This window comes from Cryptomeria japonica, chromosome 6 (genome assembly GCF_030272615.1).
Source record: "Cryptomeria japonica chromosome 6, Sugi_1.0, whole genome shotgun sequence".
Classification (NCBI taxonomy): Eukaryota; Viridiplantae; Streptophyta; class Pinopsida; order Cupressales; family Cupressaceae; genus Cryptomeria; species Cryptomeria japonica.
The window spans coordinates 676,157,781-676,176,585 of NC_081410.1; the positions used below are offsets into that span (position 1 = coordinate 676,157,781).

Below are 18,805 nucleotides of genomic sequence, written 5' to 3' on the forward strand. Positions count from 1 at the left end.
GATCTCCTTCCCGGGGTTTTCATCCACTTTCACATTTGTACTCTCAACTATCTTTCTCAGTCTCTTATTATAGCACTGGTAGGCTTTTCTCTTAGTTGAATATCCCAAGAAGATACCTTCATCACTTCTAGCATCAAACTTTCCTATATCCTCATCTCTCTTGATATAACAATTGCTACCAAATACTCTGAAATATCTTACAGTAGGAACATGACCAAACCATAACTCATAAGGGGTCTTACCAGTATCACCTTTGATATGAAATTTTTTGAATGTGTAAACAACAGTGCTAATAGATTCTCTCCAGTAAATCTTTGGAACATTTCCTTCAATCAACATAGTCCTTGCAGCATCCAAAATAGTTATGTTCTTCCTCTCAACAACTCCATTTTGTTGAGGGGTTCTAGGAGCTGATAATTGTCTTCTAATTCCATGCATCTCATAGAATTAATTGAGTTCATCGGAACAAAAGTCTCCACCTCTATTAGATCTCAAACATTTCACCTTCAATCCAGACTCAATTTCCACCTTAGCTTTGAATATTTTGAATTTATCCAATGCTTCTAATTTCTCTTTCAAAAAGACAACCCACATCATCCTAGAATAATCATCAATTAGCAACATAAAATATTTATCACCTTGCACACTTCTAACATTTGTAGGTCCACATAGGTCAGTATGCACAAGATCTAGCAGTCCATTAGATCTATATTGTTTTCTTTTGAAGAAATTCTTGTTTGCTTACCCAACTGACATTCCTTACATACCAGATTAACATGCTTAACAATCTTAGGCAGATCTCTAACAACATGTGTAGAAAAGATCTTAATCATTGAATCAAAGTTCACATGACACATCCTCCTATGCCACAACCAACTGTCATCTATATTAGCAATCAAACAAATTTTCTCACCAACATTCAAAATGAAAAATGTTACCTTCAGTCTTAGTCCCAGATGCAATCTCTATAAGGGAAGCATTCAAGATCTTGCATTTACCATCCTTGAACTGTAGATCATAAACCTTATCAACCATTTGTCCAATACTTAAAAGATGATGCTTCAAACCTTCAACATACGAGACATCATCAATGGTATGCTTACCATCAAAAGAAATAGAGCCTCTCCCATGGATTACACAGGCTTTGTCATCTCCAAATCTAACTATTCCACCATCATACCTTTCCATGCTTGCTTTTATCACCAATCATATGATGTGAACAACTATTGTCACTCACCCATTTATCCTTTTCTTCTACCTTAGTAGCCAAAGCTTTCTCCTCAACATAACAACTAGTGGAATCAATAGGTATAGGTCTATCTTATTTAATGGCAATAAACACAACTTCATCTCCTTATGATTCATCATCTGTAACACCTTCATCTGTAGCATAATAACAATTTTTCTAGTTCCTAAACTTCCAGTTTGACTTATAAGGCTTATCATATTCTCATGCTTCTCATATCTATCATTCCTATCATGCTTATCAAACTTATCATACTTGTCATACTTAGCCAATCTCTCTGGGCATTTAGAAGCAAAATGTCCTATCCTATTACAAGAGAAACATTTCACGAGCAATTTTCCATCATACTTACTGACACCTTTAGACAATCTCCGAGCAATTAGTGCTTCAAGCTCATCAAGCTCTCTTTCTTGCTCCTCAATCTCTCTTCTCTATCTTTCATATCTAGATATTCTGCACTCATCAAGATCATACTTTTGCTTACCAGATACAGATGCAGATGCTTTAAATGTTGTTTCAGACTTTCTACATGATTCTCCAAATTCACTCAGGTCAAATGCAGCAAACTTTCCAACCAACACATCTCTTGTCACAGTAGTTACACTTCAGATCTCATCAATAGCAGCAACCTTATACTTATAAGCAGGAGGCAGAGATCTCAACACCTTAGCAACAATTTCATCTCCCTTGATGCTTCCAACGACACATCTGATACCTAGGACAAGTTCATTCACCTTAGCCATAAAAGAATGTATGTTCTCATCATCTCCCATCTTCAATGTCTCATATTTTCCTTTTAAACTCTGCAACTTAGCAACTTTCACCTATTCATCTCCTTCATAAGAGATTTCAAGCTTCTTCCAGATCTCATGTGCAGTCTAAAGTCCCATTACTTTTGTCATCTCTGAATTAGTCAAGGCACTAAGCAATGATTCCTTTGATCTGATGTTATATTATTCTTCTTTAACCTCATCCAGAGTAGATGGTCCATTCTGAGGAACAACATAGACATTCTTTGTGATCTTCCAATAATCTTCTCCAAGACACTTCAAGTGCACCTCTATTCGGTTCTTCCATATAGTATAGTTGCTTCCATCAAACCTTAGACTAGCCTTCTTGAAAATAATACCTTGAGCTACCATCCCGGGTCTCCTCAAGTGATTAAGCTTCTACCGAAGGATCTAGCTCTGAAAGGAAGACAGAGAGGGGGGGGGGGGTGAATCAATCTTCGCCAGAAATTAAAAAAAATTAAGTACAACAACAAACCTAATATATTGCAACAATGAATAGATAAGAAAATTAACAATACAACACACAACACCAAGATTTTTGAAGTGGAAAACCCGGTTAAGGGAAAAACCATGGTGGGAACCTACCCATAGTAATATGATACTCTGTAGTAGTATGTGAAAATATTACAATGGGGAATGCATGTGCATTCAAGCACACTACCTAGAGCTCACTGCTCAAAAGATATTTTCTCGGAAGGCTACAATCCTCAGGGAAGTCTCATGACTGACTTACAATATAATTCGAACTATAATCTAGAAGAAGTGAACTGAAAGAATAGCATCTCCAAATGCTTGATTACAGTTCCGGTTAAGCACAATTGTCTACTCTGTAACACCAATCTCACCTCAAACTCAACACCGAATGATAAATCACTTGTTCGCACACAAATCTCTCTTTGATAATGTAGACACAATATCGACACCAAAACTACATGATTACATCACCTATATATACAATTCATCAACCTTGACAATAAGGTTGGCTAAACCCTCAACCCTCAATTACAAAATTACATCACATGATACAAAGATCAACCACCAAACCAATATAATGATTTACATAGCATAGTATGGTCCTAATTCAAATTCCCAAATGATCAAATCCATCGGAAATCACGCAAAGATCAACCACAACACGCTACACCACTAGAAATATTGCATAACACGAAAATAAATACCGGTTGATGAAAACCACCAAAAAATCACACAACGATCAATGCGGATCGCCAAAAAAAATAGGACATGACTAGGAACACCAACAAGCACGTTAGAGCCATCCATAATAGTTGCACCAACACCTCTTTTCAAATCTTCATGATCTAGAAGCTCAAGAACACAACCAATCAGCAACTGTCATGAAGAAAGATAACTTGTACTAGAGCACCAAATCATGAACCATCTGAAATAAAGATACACAAGATCATCCCAAAAAATATCCCAAAGTCTCAGCACAAGAACTAATCACATTGTAATATACCGGAGGAAATATCAACCTCTACAAAATAGTGATCAACAAAACCAAACTACAAAACCGGATCAGAAAATCTTCCCAATCACACCAGAATAATTCATAGGAATATGTTGACATCAATGAAAACAACATATCCTAGTAGTAGCAATGACCAAACATATCCAACAATTTCCAACATCTCCTTCTAAGTGCAGTCTCAGAGTTTTCATGTTTTCAGCCAATTCTATCACTAATAAAACAACTTGCACCTTCGCTTCATTATTAGTCCCATCTTGCAGCCTCTGTGCCCCTTTGAAAAGAATCTTCCCTTCCTCATCACAGGCCACACAACCCATACCTGAGATGCCCAGATTCTTTCTCGAGGCCACATCAAATTTGACTTTGATCCATCCCTGCTTCGGTCTAGTCCATTTCTCCATCTCCTTATTATCCCCCAAATTCAAAGGTTGAACCCTTGAGAACCCATGAGCGAGTGTCTTGATCACTGATTGAGGTATAAGACATATATCAATATTTATTCTCAAGAAAGACGTATTTTTTTGCCCCTAGTGTTTAGAAAGGCATAAGGCATTATGATCATATGAATGAACTATTGGGATGGAAATGGATAAGTAAAGCATGGAGGCAACTTATTATGGAATCATAGCTTATTTGGTTTCGAAGGACTATCTCATGATGGGATAACATGTTTATCCAAGCTAAGGGACTGGATATGATATCGAACATGAGGCAATAGCATTTTTCTTTGAATGACATGTGGTCTGTAGGAACAACCATGTCAAGAGGTTTATAAAATGTTTTATTTTTATTTTTTGTCCTTAGTTTTGATCAAGATCAAGGGATGGATATGATGGAGATAGGATATAGAGAGGATAAGAACAATAAAAGGTGATAATGGATGATGAAATCAAGAAATGGATAAGATAATAGATATGGATTGAGGAGTTTAGGTGAAGTGGATAGGATGCATGGTGCTTATGGAGATCCCTAATATTGTAAAGATCAAAGGTGGAAAAGAAAACATGGATGTAGATAGAGGAAATGAGGGATAATGGAGGATGATATGGATAGGATAGCATGGATGAAACTTGCCCCCAAGTGTAGAGTGCAAGAGGATAATAGATTACACGTGATGCTTGTTTGCTAGGTTTTTATTATGGTACTTTCCCAAGGCACCACAAGAGGTAGTTTTCACCATTGAATGGATTTTTTTTTTTTACTTTCTTTTTTTCATTTTTCTTTGGCTTCTTTTTACTTTTTGGAAGATAATGGATGCATGATAGGAGGTGGAGGAAGGATTCAAGCATCTTATTGTTGGCATTTTCAGTAGAAAGACAGATTGTTGATATTCATTAAGGATATTGAGAAGGTTGTTAAAGACTATTTGATATAACTGAAGAAGGATGATAACTATCTTTATAACATTATTTTGTCATTGATGTCAAGAAATTGATTTTCTGATTCAGTATGATGTTGCCATATCTTGAGGAAATTGATTTGAAGAGAATTAAGTGGTCGGTAAAAGACATAGAAAGAATGTGATAAGAAAGGGGAGAAATAAGTTATTCAATGGGCAACTAATACCGAGTTAGACAATGATGAGATCATGATGTTTAGATTGTTTTGATATCCTACATATGTTGTTAAATTGTAAGGCTAATACTATACTATGTCACCGAGCAAAGAACCTAGTCAATAAACCCTAAGGTTATCCATGTCAATTAATGAAGGCGGAATGTCTACCGAGTAAAGTTTAGTATATACCGAGTTGCAACCAAGTTATGATAGAGCGCATTGGATGAATACAAGCATTATTTAATAAAGGACAATGATTAGCTGGAGATGTATAAATGATTTGAATGCCGCACATGAAGTTTGTTAAAGGATCTATGGCAATAAAAGATCGACAGGAAGATCTATAGCGCAGATTGAACCGCAATAACCTTGTGCAAGTTCCAAGAAAGGAATGCAAGTCCCGAGGCAAGGTAAAACGTTTTCAGATTGAAAGATGCATTGAACCTAGTCAAGATTGAAGATTTGATGGCTAAGATTGATCATGAGAAATGTGATCAAGGAGATTAAGCGGTGAGAATTGTTTATAAATAAGAAATTGTTGATGAACAATGTATGCGGGCAAATGTAAGCACATGGATGCTACATAGTGAGTACCGAGCACAGAAGCTTGAAGACCTGTTTTGAATAACAAAGTAAGGTGCCCAACAGAAGACTAGATAAGTCTTATGACAAGATTGTTTTGAGCAAATAAGAATCTGCTTTAGCATTTTAGATGTGAAGTTGTAGATATATTTACTACTGTTGTTTATTCTGAATAATAGAGAAATCTCTTAACCGAGTGGACTTAACAGTCTTATTTGTAAACCCTCTAGCAATGTAACATTCTACATGAGTGTTTGAAATCCTTTCACAAGGTCACTTCTAACAAAGTGAAGATCCTAACAGATCTGAGGGAAATCCCTTAACCAAGTCACATCTAGCAATGTGTTTGTAATCTTTAATAGGATTTGCTTTTAACCGAGCATACTCTAGAAGAGTATATTTCTTAGTGGGTCCGAAATCCCACAATGGTTTTTCCCTACTTGGGTTTCCACGTTAAATCTGGTGTTATGAGTTTTATGATGATTATATGTTTATGAGTTTGCATGTTTAGCAGTTTTTGGTTATATTGCTGAAGTATATGTTACCGAGGTTGAGCTATTGGCATCAGCTCTTTACATTAAATATCAGAACTATCAGTTTTCACTATTGAATGGATTATTTTTCTTTACTTTCTTTTTTCATTTTTCTTTGGCTTCTTTTTACTTTTTGGAAGATAATGGATGCATGATAGGAGACGGAGGAAGGATTCAAGCATCTCATTCTTTAGATAATACCCCTGAAAATTTGTGCTATAATAGACCATGGCTATTGAGGGTGTGTTCAAAGATGTTGGTAGGGTGATGGTAAAGGGAGATGAAATGGATGATAACGTGGAAAGGGGTAAGGATTTATGCAAAGTATTGGATGATAGTGATTGGCGGGTACAAAATAGGCATTGGAAAATTTGTGTTGGGGTAGATGGAAATGTTGGCCTTGGATCAACTTTGGCACACACCTTGAAGGGTAGTGGAGTGATTGAGGAAAAATGGATTTTCGAGTTTGATATTTTTAAGGAGAAGTGGATGTGGATTTTGGGACATAAGGACTCAAAATGGATGAAGGAGATGATGGAGGACTTCAAATAGGGGATTTTGGGACATAGGGACCCAAAATAGATTTGAAAGGTGGAAGATGTTTAGATGGAGGAGTGAAGGAAGCCTTTGGAATAACAAGCTTGGATGCCAATTTTGATTTTTCTTTAAGATGTAGTTCTTCTATAAACAACTTGGGAATCCACATGGTTTTATATTTTTCTTTTCTTTGTGGTTCTTTGGAATGCATTGCTTCTATGAGCAACTTAGGAGTCCAAATGGTTTGTTATTTTCCTTTTTGTTTAATGGAACTTGGTGGCCTTTTAGATGTTTCCTTTTGTGTTTGAATCAAATTTTTCTTTTCTTTTGCATGTATTTTAGATAGGACGTTGATCTTTGGATGTATGTAGGTTTTTGTACTTATGAACTTTATGTTTGGCATTCAAATTGCTTCCAAAAGCATTGTGATTCATGAGTGGATAGGAATGATATGGAGGTATTTTAGATGAGTTCATGTAGTGTACGGTTAGAAAGCTCTCAAAGATAGGCGTCTTTGTTGACCTTGATTTATTGTAGGACAAATAAATTGTGAACTAAAGATAATATAAATAGTAGATGAATCCAAACTTAAAACAATCCCAAATCAAATATAAGTTTAAACTTTTACTATATAAAAAACAAAACAAAAAAAATGTCCAAAAATAAAAAAACTAAAAACTCTATAATAATTGCATACTTGCCCTTCTCCTCCACAATAGGAATAACTCAAGAACTACAAGAAAATGAAGAAACACAAATGATATCATATAACTCTAACAAAACCATAACTAAGTCTAAAAAAAAAACTAGCCTAACTTAAGAAAAACACAAACCCAAAAACCAAAAACATAAACCAAACCTGAGAGTGGCCTACAAAGCAGGCTGACTAGGCTTGGTTGATCCTGAAAGAGTTAAATTGTAGAGTACACCTCGAACACGACATCTCACAGTATACACAATCCTCTACAATACTTTTTCATAAACAATCATTTTTATCCTACTCCATGTTGACAAATCCACGGGTCACAATCTCTTATTTAATTTCTTCAATGAGAGCATAAGGGAGATGCTTTGCTGTCTTCGAGTAGCTCTGCAACGCGAAGAAATTCATGCTTGTTTTATGATAATTATTACTATTCTCTGAGGTAGGGGGTTGTAAGAAGAGTAGCAGAAGCCTTTTTAAGTTGATGTTGGAAAGGCAATGGAAGAGGTGATATTAGGTCTACGCATTTACAGTTGCTGCAATTGCAGATGCCATATTGCTGAGCATGATGATATTATCTCCAAAGCCTTTCAGGTCCAATAAGCAAAAGTCGATTTGTCTCTTGATAGATGCAATTGAGAAAAAAAAAAAAATCATTCGTTTTTATTGTTTTATTGTTTTATTGTTTAAAAAATCACACAAGTATTTTGGTTATTTTAATTGTTTAGAAGAATACCCACAGAAAGATTTCACTGGTTTTTAATTGATGTTCTGCTTTGGAACAAGACCCACGGAGCTCTTTTTCTCTCCTATTGTTGGAAGAATATTTACAGAAGGTTTTTGATTAATTTTTATGGTTTAGAAGAAAATAATAGACTTGTATCAAAGTTCTTTTATGTGGGTAATTTTTTCTTGTGTACTGAAGCGTCTTTTCGTGTCTACAACCAAAAGAAATAAGTGATTAAGATGTTTATATGCTTATGCCCAATTTTTAGAGACCTGAACCATGAAAATGGGATGTGGATCATGAACAAAAACAAACAAATAATATAAAAATTTGAACCACGGAGTGCTGGAGTAGAAAAAAAATTCTGATTCTATCCCGACTGGATGATAGGTGTCCGTATCAAGATCATAGAAAAATGTAGTTTGCTTAAGATACAGTGGGGTTTATTTGCGGTTTGGTGTGGGGGATTAATGGGTTCTGTTCTATTTGGCACATATTGGGGATACGCTAAATGTTGAGCATCTTTAGTGGGTGAATGCAGTATCAAGCTTAGGTCCTTATTAAGCTTACAGGCCACAACCGAAGGGTTTCTAGATTTCCGAATTTGTCATCGAGTTGTACGTAGCTTTGTCCAGCTGTGGCCTACATTACTATAGCTATTTAGCACGGGAGCACGTCTGGCCAGGATTGAAACCGGGTCATCGTAAGGGTCAGCTCTCTGCTTTGCCACCAGACCATGGCACAGTGGACCTGTTTAGCTTGTTTCAAACAACATTCTTTCAAGAATTAATGATTTTTTCCACCTTCAGTTGTGTTTTGATTTGTGTATTCTTTCTTCAACCGTTGGCAATTCCTTTGAGTTTTTTCGAATTTGTAGTTTCTAGCATTTTGTTCGTTTTTAGGATTTAATTTGTAATTAAAGTATTGATTCGGCTTTATTTTTATTCAACAATTCCATGAGAATCAGGACATTTAGTTTTCTTCCGAGACAAGTTGTTGTTTGATTTTTCTAAGAATATGGTTAATTAAAATGGTTGTATTTCTCCGTGGAAACACAAGTTTCAATTTTAAACTAGTTTTCATACGTTTTGTAATTTGCACAATGCTCACGCAACCAGCTGTTGCGAGTTTCTCATTTCTGTATTTTGGTAGTCATTTATGCAATTCATCGAATGTTATAAGGTACACGAAATTGACAAGCACAGAGGATGTTCTGTAACTTGAGGTGCTTACAGAATTTGTTAGTAGAGATTAGTCGTTGGATGTGTATATGTAATATCTAAATAAGTATCCTCTAGTTATCAAATGAGGTCTCCATTCAGAGGTTCAAAAAGGTTATTTTATTTTTGTAGGTTTCACCGAATTCAAACTATCCTATATATGGATCATAATTGAAATAATTTGGAAGGCTTAAATATTTGATTGGAACAAATATCACAGTTGATTTTGGGCCTCACTTTGGTCAGCTTGTTCCTTAGAGGGAAAAGTCCCTAGGGACTTCAGAATTAGTGGCCTTTGGGATACACATTTAGTGACTTGAGTGAGCTGTGTTGCAATCAGGCTCAAAGGTAGATAGTTATTAAGGCGTCACAACTATTCAATGTAAGAGATGCATATATTTTTTGGGGTTGTATCTTACGATGAATTTCTAAAACGTTATTAAAAATCACATAAATCTGTTTCTCGAGTATTGAGCAAAGAGAGGCATATGAGATGCATAATACAATTGTTAAAGTAGTACTGATTTCCACATATACAGGACATATTTACACTCGATCTACATTGTATGGCTATGCACAATCTACAAGTTTTGTTTATTTTAATTTAAAATACGATCGGGCTTAACTTTTACCTTAATTGTTTCCCATGACAAATTATGGCCAATAATTTGTTATAAAGTTTTGTTTAATGTAAACATCTGGAACTAAATTGGATGGTCAAAGTTATGATATACAGTATGGATACAAGAAGCATTCGGAAGATCATGGTACTGTTGGGAGTGGAACGTGTATTTGTTCATAGAAGGAAAAGTCATCAAATATAAAAAAAGATACATATTATTGTACATCTCATATGTGAATATAAATGAATTTGAGGCGGAAGTGAAGAATAATGCCCAAAAGAACTTTTAATAGTAGGCATGCAGGTATAACTGAAATGTGAAGCTGGAATGAAGAATAAGGCCCTTAAGAATTTTTTAGAAGAGGCATGCAAGTATAACTGAAATTTGAATCTGGACTGAAGAATAAGGCCAAAAAGAATTTTATATAAGAGGTAAGTTCTTTCTTCAGTTAGGTTTGACATTCTCTTGTTGTTTTTCTTTCTTAGATTTTTATCTTAAGAGTTTGCCTTATGAAAAGGAAGAAATATATCAACCATACCAGATTAGTCTGCCCACATCATCCCTGCCATAGTCATTTCTTCATAGGGCTTTCTATCATATCCACCCTATGCCTCTGTCGTACTGTAACCAAATTTTTACTGGGTGCATATATCCACTATTTAGGAAGAATATGAATTGCAAAGATCAGTGCCAGGTATCGCCATTGATTTTGAAACCTGCTTGATGGCTATCAATATATGACAACTGGGAGGGTGTAATTGGAAAAGTCTGGCAGGGATAGTTACCATGTTAAGAAATAAGCAGTTAATACGCTTTCCAAAATAAAGAGGATACATACTGATACAAAGACAGTTAACACATTGCAACAGAAGCTCAATTTCTAAAATGGGAGTAGTATTTGAGAGGAGTTTGAAGCACCTTTAACTTTATCTCGACTTTGACAATATCTTAAACTCAAAAGAGGTAAGAGCGTGAATATATATCAAGCTGAAACGTATTCTGAATATGATAAGGTCCAAATATGATTAGATTCTTGTGCATTGATTTCCATGCAAAATAAGAGAAAGAAGAGTTGAAGGCAAGTTGTACCTCCACAATATGTTTAAAAGTAGGCAATTAGTCTTAACGAGTTCTTACTGATCTGGACTACAAGACTAATACAAAACAATTATTCTAAACAATCAGAAGATCTGTAGTAGACATGCTTTTCCCAGAAATCACAGAGATGAGTAAAAGTTTTGCGTTTCTGGAATTAGCCATGTAAGAATGCTTTTGCATCAATGTTTCAGATCACAATAAGAACCATTAAATAAAGCTTCCGCTCTCCTAATCATAAATGTCAATCTGAACATTTAAAACTGTGTCTACAATGTTCATTTCTTAAATGTATCCAACTTGTGCTTTGTTTGGGATATGTAAATTCATTTCAAGTAGGGAGGGTCTTAAGCACCAATTAGTCCAATGTTATGAAATAGTTCTGTACAACTAGCTTTTTGTCTCGAAATCTCAAGTTGTTTTTTTAACAGAGCTAATGCACAATATGCTAAATCTGTTAAATGAGCTTTGAGTTGTTTAGGAAATAATGATAGCGTGACATCCACTTGTTTATTTGTATTACAATATTGATAGCAGAACAAGAATGAAGAAAATAAAACTAAATATTTCCATGTTTTTCACCAAAAATGGGAGAAGGGCATTATTCAATGACCAGAGGATTGATTATTTTATGCAAACTTAGGGTATCAAACTTTTGCTTTTATTGCTTTCTCTTGCTTTAGCCACCCTCCCAACAAAAAAATGCAATGGGGAATAAAACACATCATTAATCAACTTATAATCCTTGAATTTTTAACTGTCTGCCCAAAATTCTCCCTTTCATGTGATGTGGTTTTTGGGAAAAACTTATAAAATTATATGACCACCAACCCTCTTTATGGGGGTCTTAAAAGTAGTACCGAATCTCAATAGAATAAAGCCAAGTCACAAATAAAAATCCTAATAAAGAAGAGTAAAAAGAATCACCCAATGGAGAGAACTAATGTCAAATATGGGAGTTGGGTTGACTTTGGGAGGTAAAAACCCTAAGAAAGAAAAAGTAAAGACCCCTCAGAATTTTAACTTTAAATTTAAAAATAATTATACTCACAAAAATGCTATAGTGGAGTTAGCTTTAACTTGAAGCGCGCCAATTCCTGTGACTGCAGTCAAATGGTGCTAAAAAATTTATTAAAAATAAAATTAGATTTCTGATTTTTCCCCTTGGTAAACACACAGTAGTGTATACTTATATATTCAAGTCTGATTTGAATGGTAGAAGTGCAGCATAGGTTTTAAGTTTGAACTTTGAAGTGACACTGATTTTGGGGATGAGTAAGGAACGAAAGAGGATGTTTTATTATATTTTATGTCATTGTTTTATGCAGTAGAAAGCCAGGTTTTAATTCATGTTTTTTCTGAGTCAAGCCAGCAAATCTTTGTGCTGGCCTCCTAGCTAGATTGAATCTTCTATGGTATATTGAATATTCTGTACCAAGTCTGTAGTTTCTGTTGGGCCTATGTTGGTGTGGTTGGATTTGCAATAAAACACTCATGATTGACATATATCTCTTCAATCATGGAGATTGCTTGGGCTCTCACTGTTATATTTAGAAGGATATCTCCTCACTAGTTCAATTGTAAATTTTTGTGTTGCTGAAGGGATGGGCTCTCCTGTAAGTGCCTCCTAATAATCCTTTACTTATCAAGACAAGAAGTGTACGAAATGGGACTCTTAGGTTTGTACATCAATATAGGATAGAGCTCTCAAAAAGCGTGCTATGATTTCTTTACTTTTAAAAATGTTGAAAACCTAGAGTTGCTTCTGCCTCTACAAGTAGGAGCTCATCTTTATGTTTCTTTAGTGGTAGATGTCTTTTTGGTCTCCTTGTTTTCTTTACCCAAACTGATATGGGTCTTTCTTTATCAGTGAGATGTTCTTTAAACTCATTCCTTAATGGTGTGACCGTGCAAGGTCGTCCTCTAACATTCTAACTTTATAACAAGTTTTTGCTTCCTCTTCAAGGTTTTATCATCCTTGTTTTGCTGTCATCCTGGAGCCGTGTGAAATTTTCCTTTGCATCCAGTAAGTTTTCACCAGACCAAGGAACTTCCCTCATTTGGTGCACATTAATTTGTGAGTCCATAATATACACATCTTAAAATTGGAAGGAGTTTGATCATGCAGTCAAATCCAGAAGCTTTCAAATTTAGAAGTTTGAAACTTTGATCAGATCATATTATTGCCTTTTTGCCCTGTTTCAAACCCTCAATCTTTACTTTCCTCAATTATAGTTACTTTGGCTTGCTCTTTTTTATTTTAGGTCATCCTTTTTTGAGATTTCTTGTCCTCCTTTTGGACAATCTCTAGCTAAATTCTCCTATTGTACTGTGGACACTCTGAGAATCCAAAGATTATGTCCATTAATTTTTAATTATCAGACTTGTTACAGTGTCAAAGCAGGGAGGCCTTTATTTAAGTCATCAATGCAAATATTTTTATGCTGTGCCATTTTCCTATATTATGTAATAATATTATTGTATGCACCCCTCTCGTGTGTCTGGAAGCCACATGATTAGTGCCATTCTAGATCAAGTGGTTACACGAAAAGACTGAACTGAGCACAGGAAGTTGAAATTGTCTTTTCCAGAGAAGTGAGGCCAACAATCCAGTTTTTCAAATAGAGATCTGTTCTGCCAATGAAACAGGTCTGTTTCATGGAATATGGTATCTTCTAGGAAGCAAGGTCTGTTTTTCCTTGTAGCTTCGAGTTGTTTGAAATCCATGTTATAGCTGTTGTCATATGTTGGAAAAAGACTGGATGGACCTGTAGATAAGTGCTTGATCTTGCTGAGACCCCTAATCCCTCAGATAAGGTTGATAAGACAGTATAGGTTTTCATGAACCTCATTAGCCACCGGGCTATGGGCATGTTTCTGATTTTGTTTTATAGAAGAAAAAAATTGATATTGTGAATAGATTTTATAGGACAGCAGAGAGTAATCTTTTACCTTAAGTCAGGCATCTGTAAAGAGATCATGATCTAACCACCAAATCCATGTACAATCACTGTTATCTAATAATGTAGAAATCTTCTTAACAGTTTTGTGGTGCATTAACATCTGCGGTAAGGAAAGAAGCAGGTTCTGTGAACTAAGAGTGAAGATGTCTGAATGCTTGCACAGGATTTTAACAAATAACAGAACAGGTCATCAAAGTGAACTTCTGATCTCACAGAAAAGTTTGAGTCAGGAGGGGCAGCTGGAGAGGCTCACATATTGGATATGCAGCTACCATAAAAAACACAGGCAAAAATACATGTACCACATTGAAACTGAAGTCATTAAATATTTGCTTGGCTTTTATTTCGCTGTTGTAGTTTTTTGGAATTTCTTTTTATTTGAATATGGAGGAGCTCAGTAATTTCTCTCTTTTTAGTAGAGCTCATTGATACAGAACTTTGAAGAGATGTGACCTAAGTTGAGGACTATATGCAGATATGGTAGCTTCTATTAAGAATAGTGATTAACTCCAAACACCTATTACCTATTTGGGGTTTAACCAGAGTCCAGAGAATTGATTCAGCATCAACATAAACTGAACGTCACTGGCCAAAAGCCATAAATCTGATCAGGAATCTATGGCTGAAGGGTAGCAAGTTAGGTTAATTTGTTTTTCAAAGTTCAGGAGGAGTGCACTCTCCAGTACGATAACTTTTTAGTTTCCATATTAAATACATCTGAATTTTATTTGTTTTTGTTTCTAACATTTTTTTAAGATTTTGAATTTAGGCCCTAGGCCATTTGGCCATGAGCTTGACAATGACACATGAATGCTTAGAGTCCACTAATGTAATAAAAGTTCAGATGAGACTTTTTCTACTCAATAGACTTCTATTTATTGCTGGTTTAACTGTTATATCTGAGGCTCTTTGATTTTTAGGCCTTGTTGTAAATTCATAAATTTGATGTACTAAGTCAGCCTATTTTTAATCTCTTGCTGGAATGACCGATTTTTCTTTTTAGGGTTTATTTACATCTGAGATTGAGAACTGGCTTTTTCCCCAGTCTTTTATGAATGATTGTACTCATTGAATTTCCTGTTTGTGGTTGGCAACTTTCGACCATTAATGAATTATGTGGGGGATTGCCAAAATGTTCGACCATGAGTGTATTACAATTAATCACGATTTTAATAAATCCCAATTTTTATTAAAAATATTGCCCTTTTTCTCTTTTGAAATTTTTTCTATTTTGTTTTTGTTTTTGCAGATTGGCCTCTATTTTTGGATTAATCTTTTGGGATTCTGGCTGAATGATTGTTTTTCATAATTCTTGTGACCATATCAACAAATGATGCTACACATATTAAGGCATCATATAACTTTATTAAATTAGATCATTTTTTTTATTGGCAAACTTGGGCATATGCCGGTCTCCAGTGTGTAAGACCACAAACAATGGAGGGGCCCTATCTCCAACAGAAATATAGTTCAAATTTGCAACATGGTGGTGCAGGAGAGGCACAGAGACTACAGGCCCACTAGCCTGCAAGCGATTGAATCCTGCTGGCTGCCATAATAATGCCACAGCTTAACCAACACACCATGCCCTTAATGTCTAGTATTTAAGTTGTTCTTGGTAGTAATGTTGCCCTCAAAATATTTGAAGCATGTCATTTAAGCACTTTCAGCTTTTAGATCCATCTGTTAAGTTCTGAATTTATCCAATTGTGTTGGTGTAAAAGGAAAAGTAAAAAGTTACAGTTGGGAAACACTGATCATGCTTTTGCTAAAACAAGCATTATTTAACTGCAGGGAAGGAATGGAAGAGCGTATTTGTTTGGGAAAGTTGTAAATGTTATGACAGGAACTAAGGAAGACAGGCAACTCATGACAGGCTTGCATACTGTGGCTGATATATCTTGTATTCAATGCCGGGAAATCCTTGGTTGGAAATATGAGAGAGCTTATGAGGAATCGCAGAAGTATAAAGAAGGCAAGTATATTCTTGAAAAAGCAAAGATCATGAAAGAAAACTGGTAAATGCTCACAGTGATGACTGACTTATACTTGCAAGTAGTACCACTGCATTAAGTTTTCTGGGTTCAATAGGATCCTCATTTAAAACGTTTGGGTTGGCTTCTTGGTTCTTCTCTAAGGTGTTCAGAATCTAGCTGTAATTATTAGGGCTGATTTGTTAGCTGCTCGGGTTGGATTCATAATGTAAAAAGTGGAAATGTTCAAGGATGTTATGTGATTGAGCTCTGATGAATATCAATTGATATTGTAAATTGTGGACTGCAAATAATTGCTGGAGAATTGGGTTACATGGGTTTTTGGTATATTGCCAAAAAAAGCTCATTTGGATTTGTAATTTATTTGTCAAGAGCTCTGAAATAAATCAAATGTAATAATTTGTGGGGCTGTCCATTTGTATTGTGCTTGACTAATTACATGTTAGGTTCACCGAAAATGTAAAAAAATAAAATGCTTTACATAAATCATTAAACTAATTAAACAAATCCAATCAGTTAACCACAAACTAACCAAAATGAGTTAGAATTGAACATGGAAAATTAAATAAAACTAAATTTGCAAATGAGTAGGGGTCGATTTATGGTATTTGATGTACTGTCCCCAAGAAGAATTTAATGCAAAAATGTTACAAAGACTTGTTCTTGCACAATTTCTTAACAAAGTATGTATCCATAATTGACAAATTTACTCCTTATCAATTAAAATTTTCTTCAATTTTCAGATGCTGATCAATATGCACAGATTACACAGCAAAATATACGATTTGATGGACAATGATAGAAAACTACAGTTTCACAACCGAGCATAAAATTTAGAAATTATTTCTTACGATAATCATACAATATTGACAATTTTTGCACCAAATAATTTAGGAAAAACTCCACCAAAGTGTTGTGTTGGTTACAGTAATGAAATACATGAGTATGTTATGTTAAAATACAATGTTATATAACAAAAAAAAAAAAATTACAACGTACTACAAACCCATTGTCTAAACTTCTTCAATGCGCACACACAAACTATACAAACTAAACCAAACCAAACTCACAAAATAGATATCTAGGGATTCAATGGTGTACAAATATAGTCTATTTTGTCTCATTCGTCTACAACAATCCTCTAAAGGTGATCAACAACAAATCTGACATTCAAAGGAACAATAAAGCGGCAACTATAGTAGGTAAAAACAGTTGGATCAAGACTAATGATCTAACAAGTCACAAAATCAATACTAAACCCGACCATGACTGATAACTTAAGTAGGGTGCATTTTTTGATGGCTGAAGCCACAAAATTCTACGCCTAAAACATGGCTTAAATCTCATGGAACTCTGCTAGCATATAACATGGAATGTCATCTGAGTGGGTTAATTTTTCTCATGGTTTTAACACTGAATTTTTTGCCATATAATAGTTAAAAGATAACAAAGACCCAGTAGAACTCTGTCCTGCAAAGGAAAGTGGCGAAGTGACTCAAATTTCACGTCAATTAATTCTATAAAACAGGCCAAAAATAAGAAGAGAAGGCACGCTTTATTGGTGGCAAAACTACCTAAGAGTCTTGCTTGAAGGATGACATGAAAAGAAAGCCTAGCTTTCAGGGGGAAAGAGGCCATGAGCTGGCACACTTTTGATGGGTTATGGCCATAAAATCTTTTGCCAGGTTAAAGATTAACGGAAAAGTATTTAATTGATTTAGAGTGAAGCACACATTTTCGGTGGCTTTGCCAACTAAATCTTCAACTCAAACTCAAGAAAAAAAACACAAATAGCGTGTAAAGATAATGCAACCGAAGGTTCTCTACGGACATTTCCGTGTCAGCTCTCGCGGAAAAACCTGTGGCTATTCAGCTAATTAAAATGTAATTCATAAAGGAGAGTTTCAAGAGAAAAACTTTAATGTCTTCTTCAATGCTTTACGTTTTAGTTGGCTGGATAGACGTTCCCTGCAGAAAGTGTTGCTCTTTTTCTTTTGATGTTCCCTATTTTTGGCTTGTAACTGTAACTGCATTTTTTCTATGTTGGCAGTTCTATTCTAGATTGTTGATTTTGTTAGTGGGTTGGTGGTAGTGGTCATATATAGGATTTTTGGGGGTGAGCTATGATAGAATTGAGGAAGATGGTAATACAATTTTGTTTATTGGTAATCATTTTGTTAAATAATGAAAGGGAATGACTGTTTGTTTTTGGTATCAGAGCAAACTATGATGGCTCAAAGGGGAGTCTGTGTTAATTGGGAAGGAGGGGCAGGAGAAACCTTGGCCCTTGAGGGAACCTTGAGGTATTGTTCAAAAGATTAGAGGCTCTTAAGGCCAAATTATAATTGAACCAATCCGAAGAGGAACAACATAACCTGGAAAATGCTTATTGAAGCATTGACAAAACAAACTTCCAAAGTAAGGGTGGATAAGGGTGGATATTTATGATATTAAAGGTGAGCTTGACTCTGATATTTTTTTTATAGGTTCGAGGAGTTAGAGAAGTACTTTGAGATGGAAGACATGGATGAAGATGACTCAAAAAGAGTAAATATTGTTGCTTCCAAGTTGGAGTTGCATGCAGCCCTATGGTGGGATACATGTAGAGTTCAAGGAAAAGACATGTAAAAGAAAAAAATTGATTTTGGCCTAAGATGTTGAAACATCTAAAAGTTCGATTCTTGTCTTTAGGTCACCAACAAAAAATGTTTAAATAATTTCAAAATTTAAAACAAAGAGATCGTT

The 18,805-nt window shown here is 35.1% G+C and overlaps 1 protein-coding gene across 1 annotated transcript; it reads left to right on the forward strand.

Annotated features, from left to right (window-relative positions):
- Window positions 1–7,722: 7,722 nt before the first annotated feature.
- Window positions 7,723–16,469, forward strand: LOC131044327 (protein yippee-like At4g27745). The gene is made up of 2 exons (XM_057977629.2): window positions 7,723–8,032; window positions 15,861–16,469. Exons 1-2 carry the CDS (start codon window positions 7,937–7,939, stop codon window positions 16,086–16,088), a joined length of 324 nt encoding a protein of 107 aa, XP_057833612.1. The 5' UTR covers window positions 7,723–7,936; the 3' UTR covers window positions 16,089–16,469.
- Window positions 16,470–18,805: the final 2,336 nt, after the last annotated feature.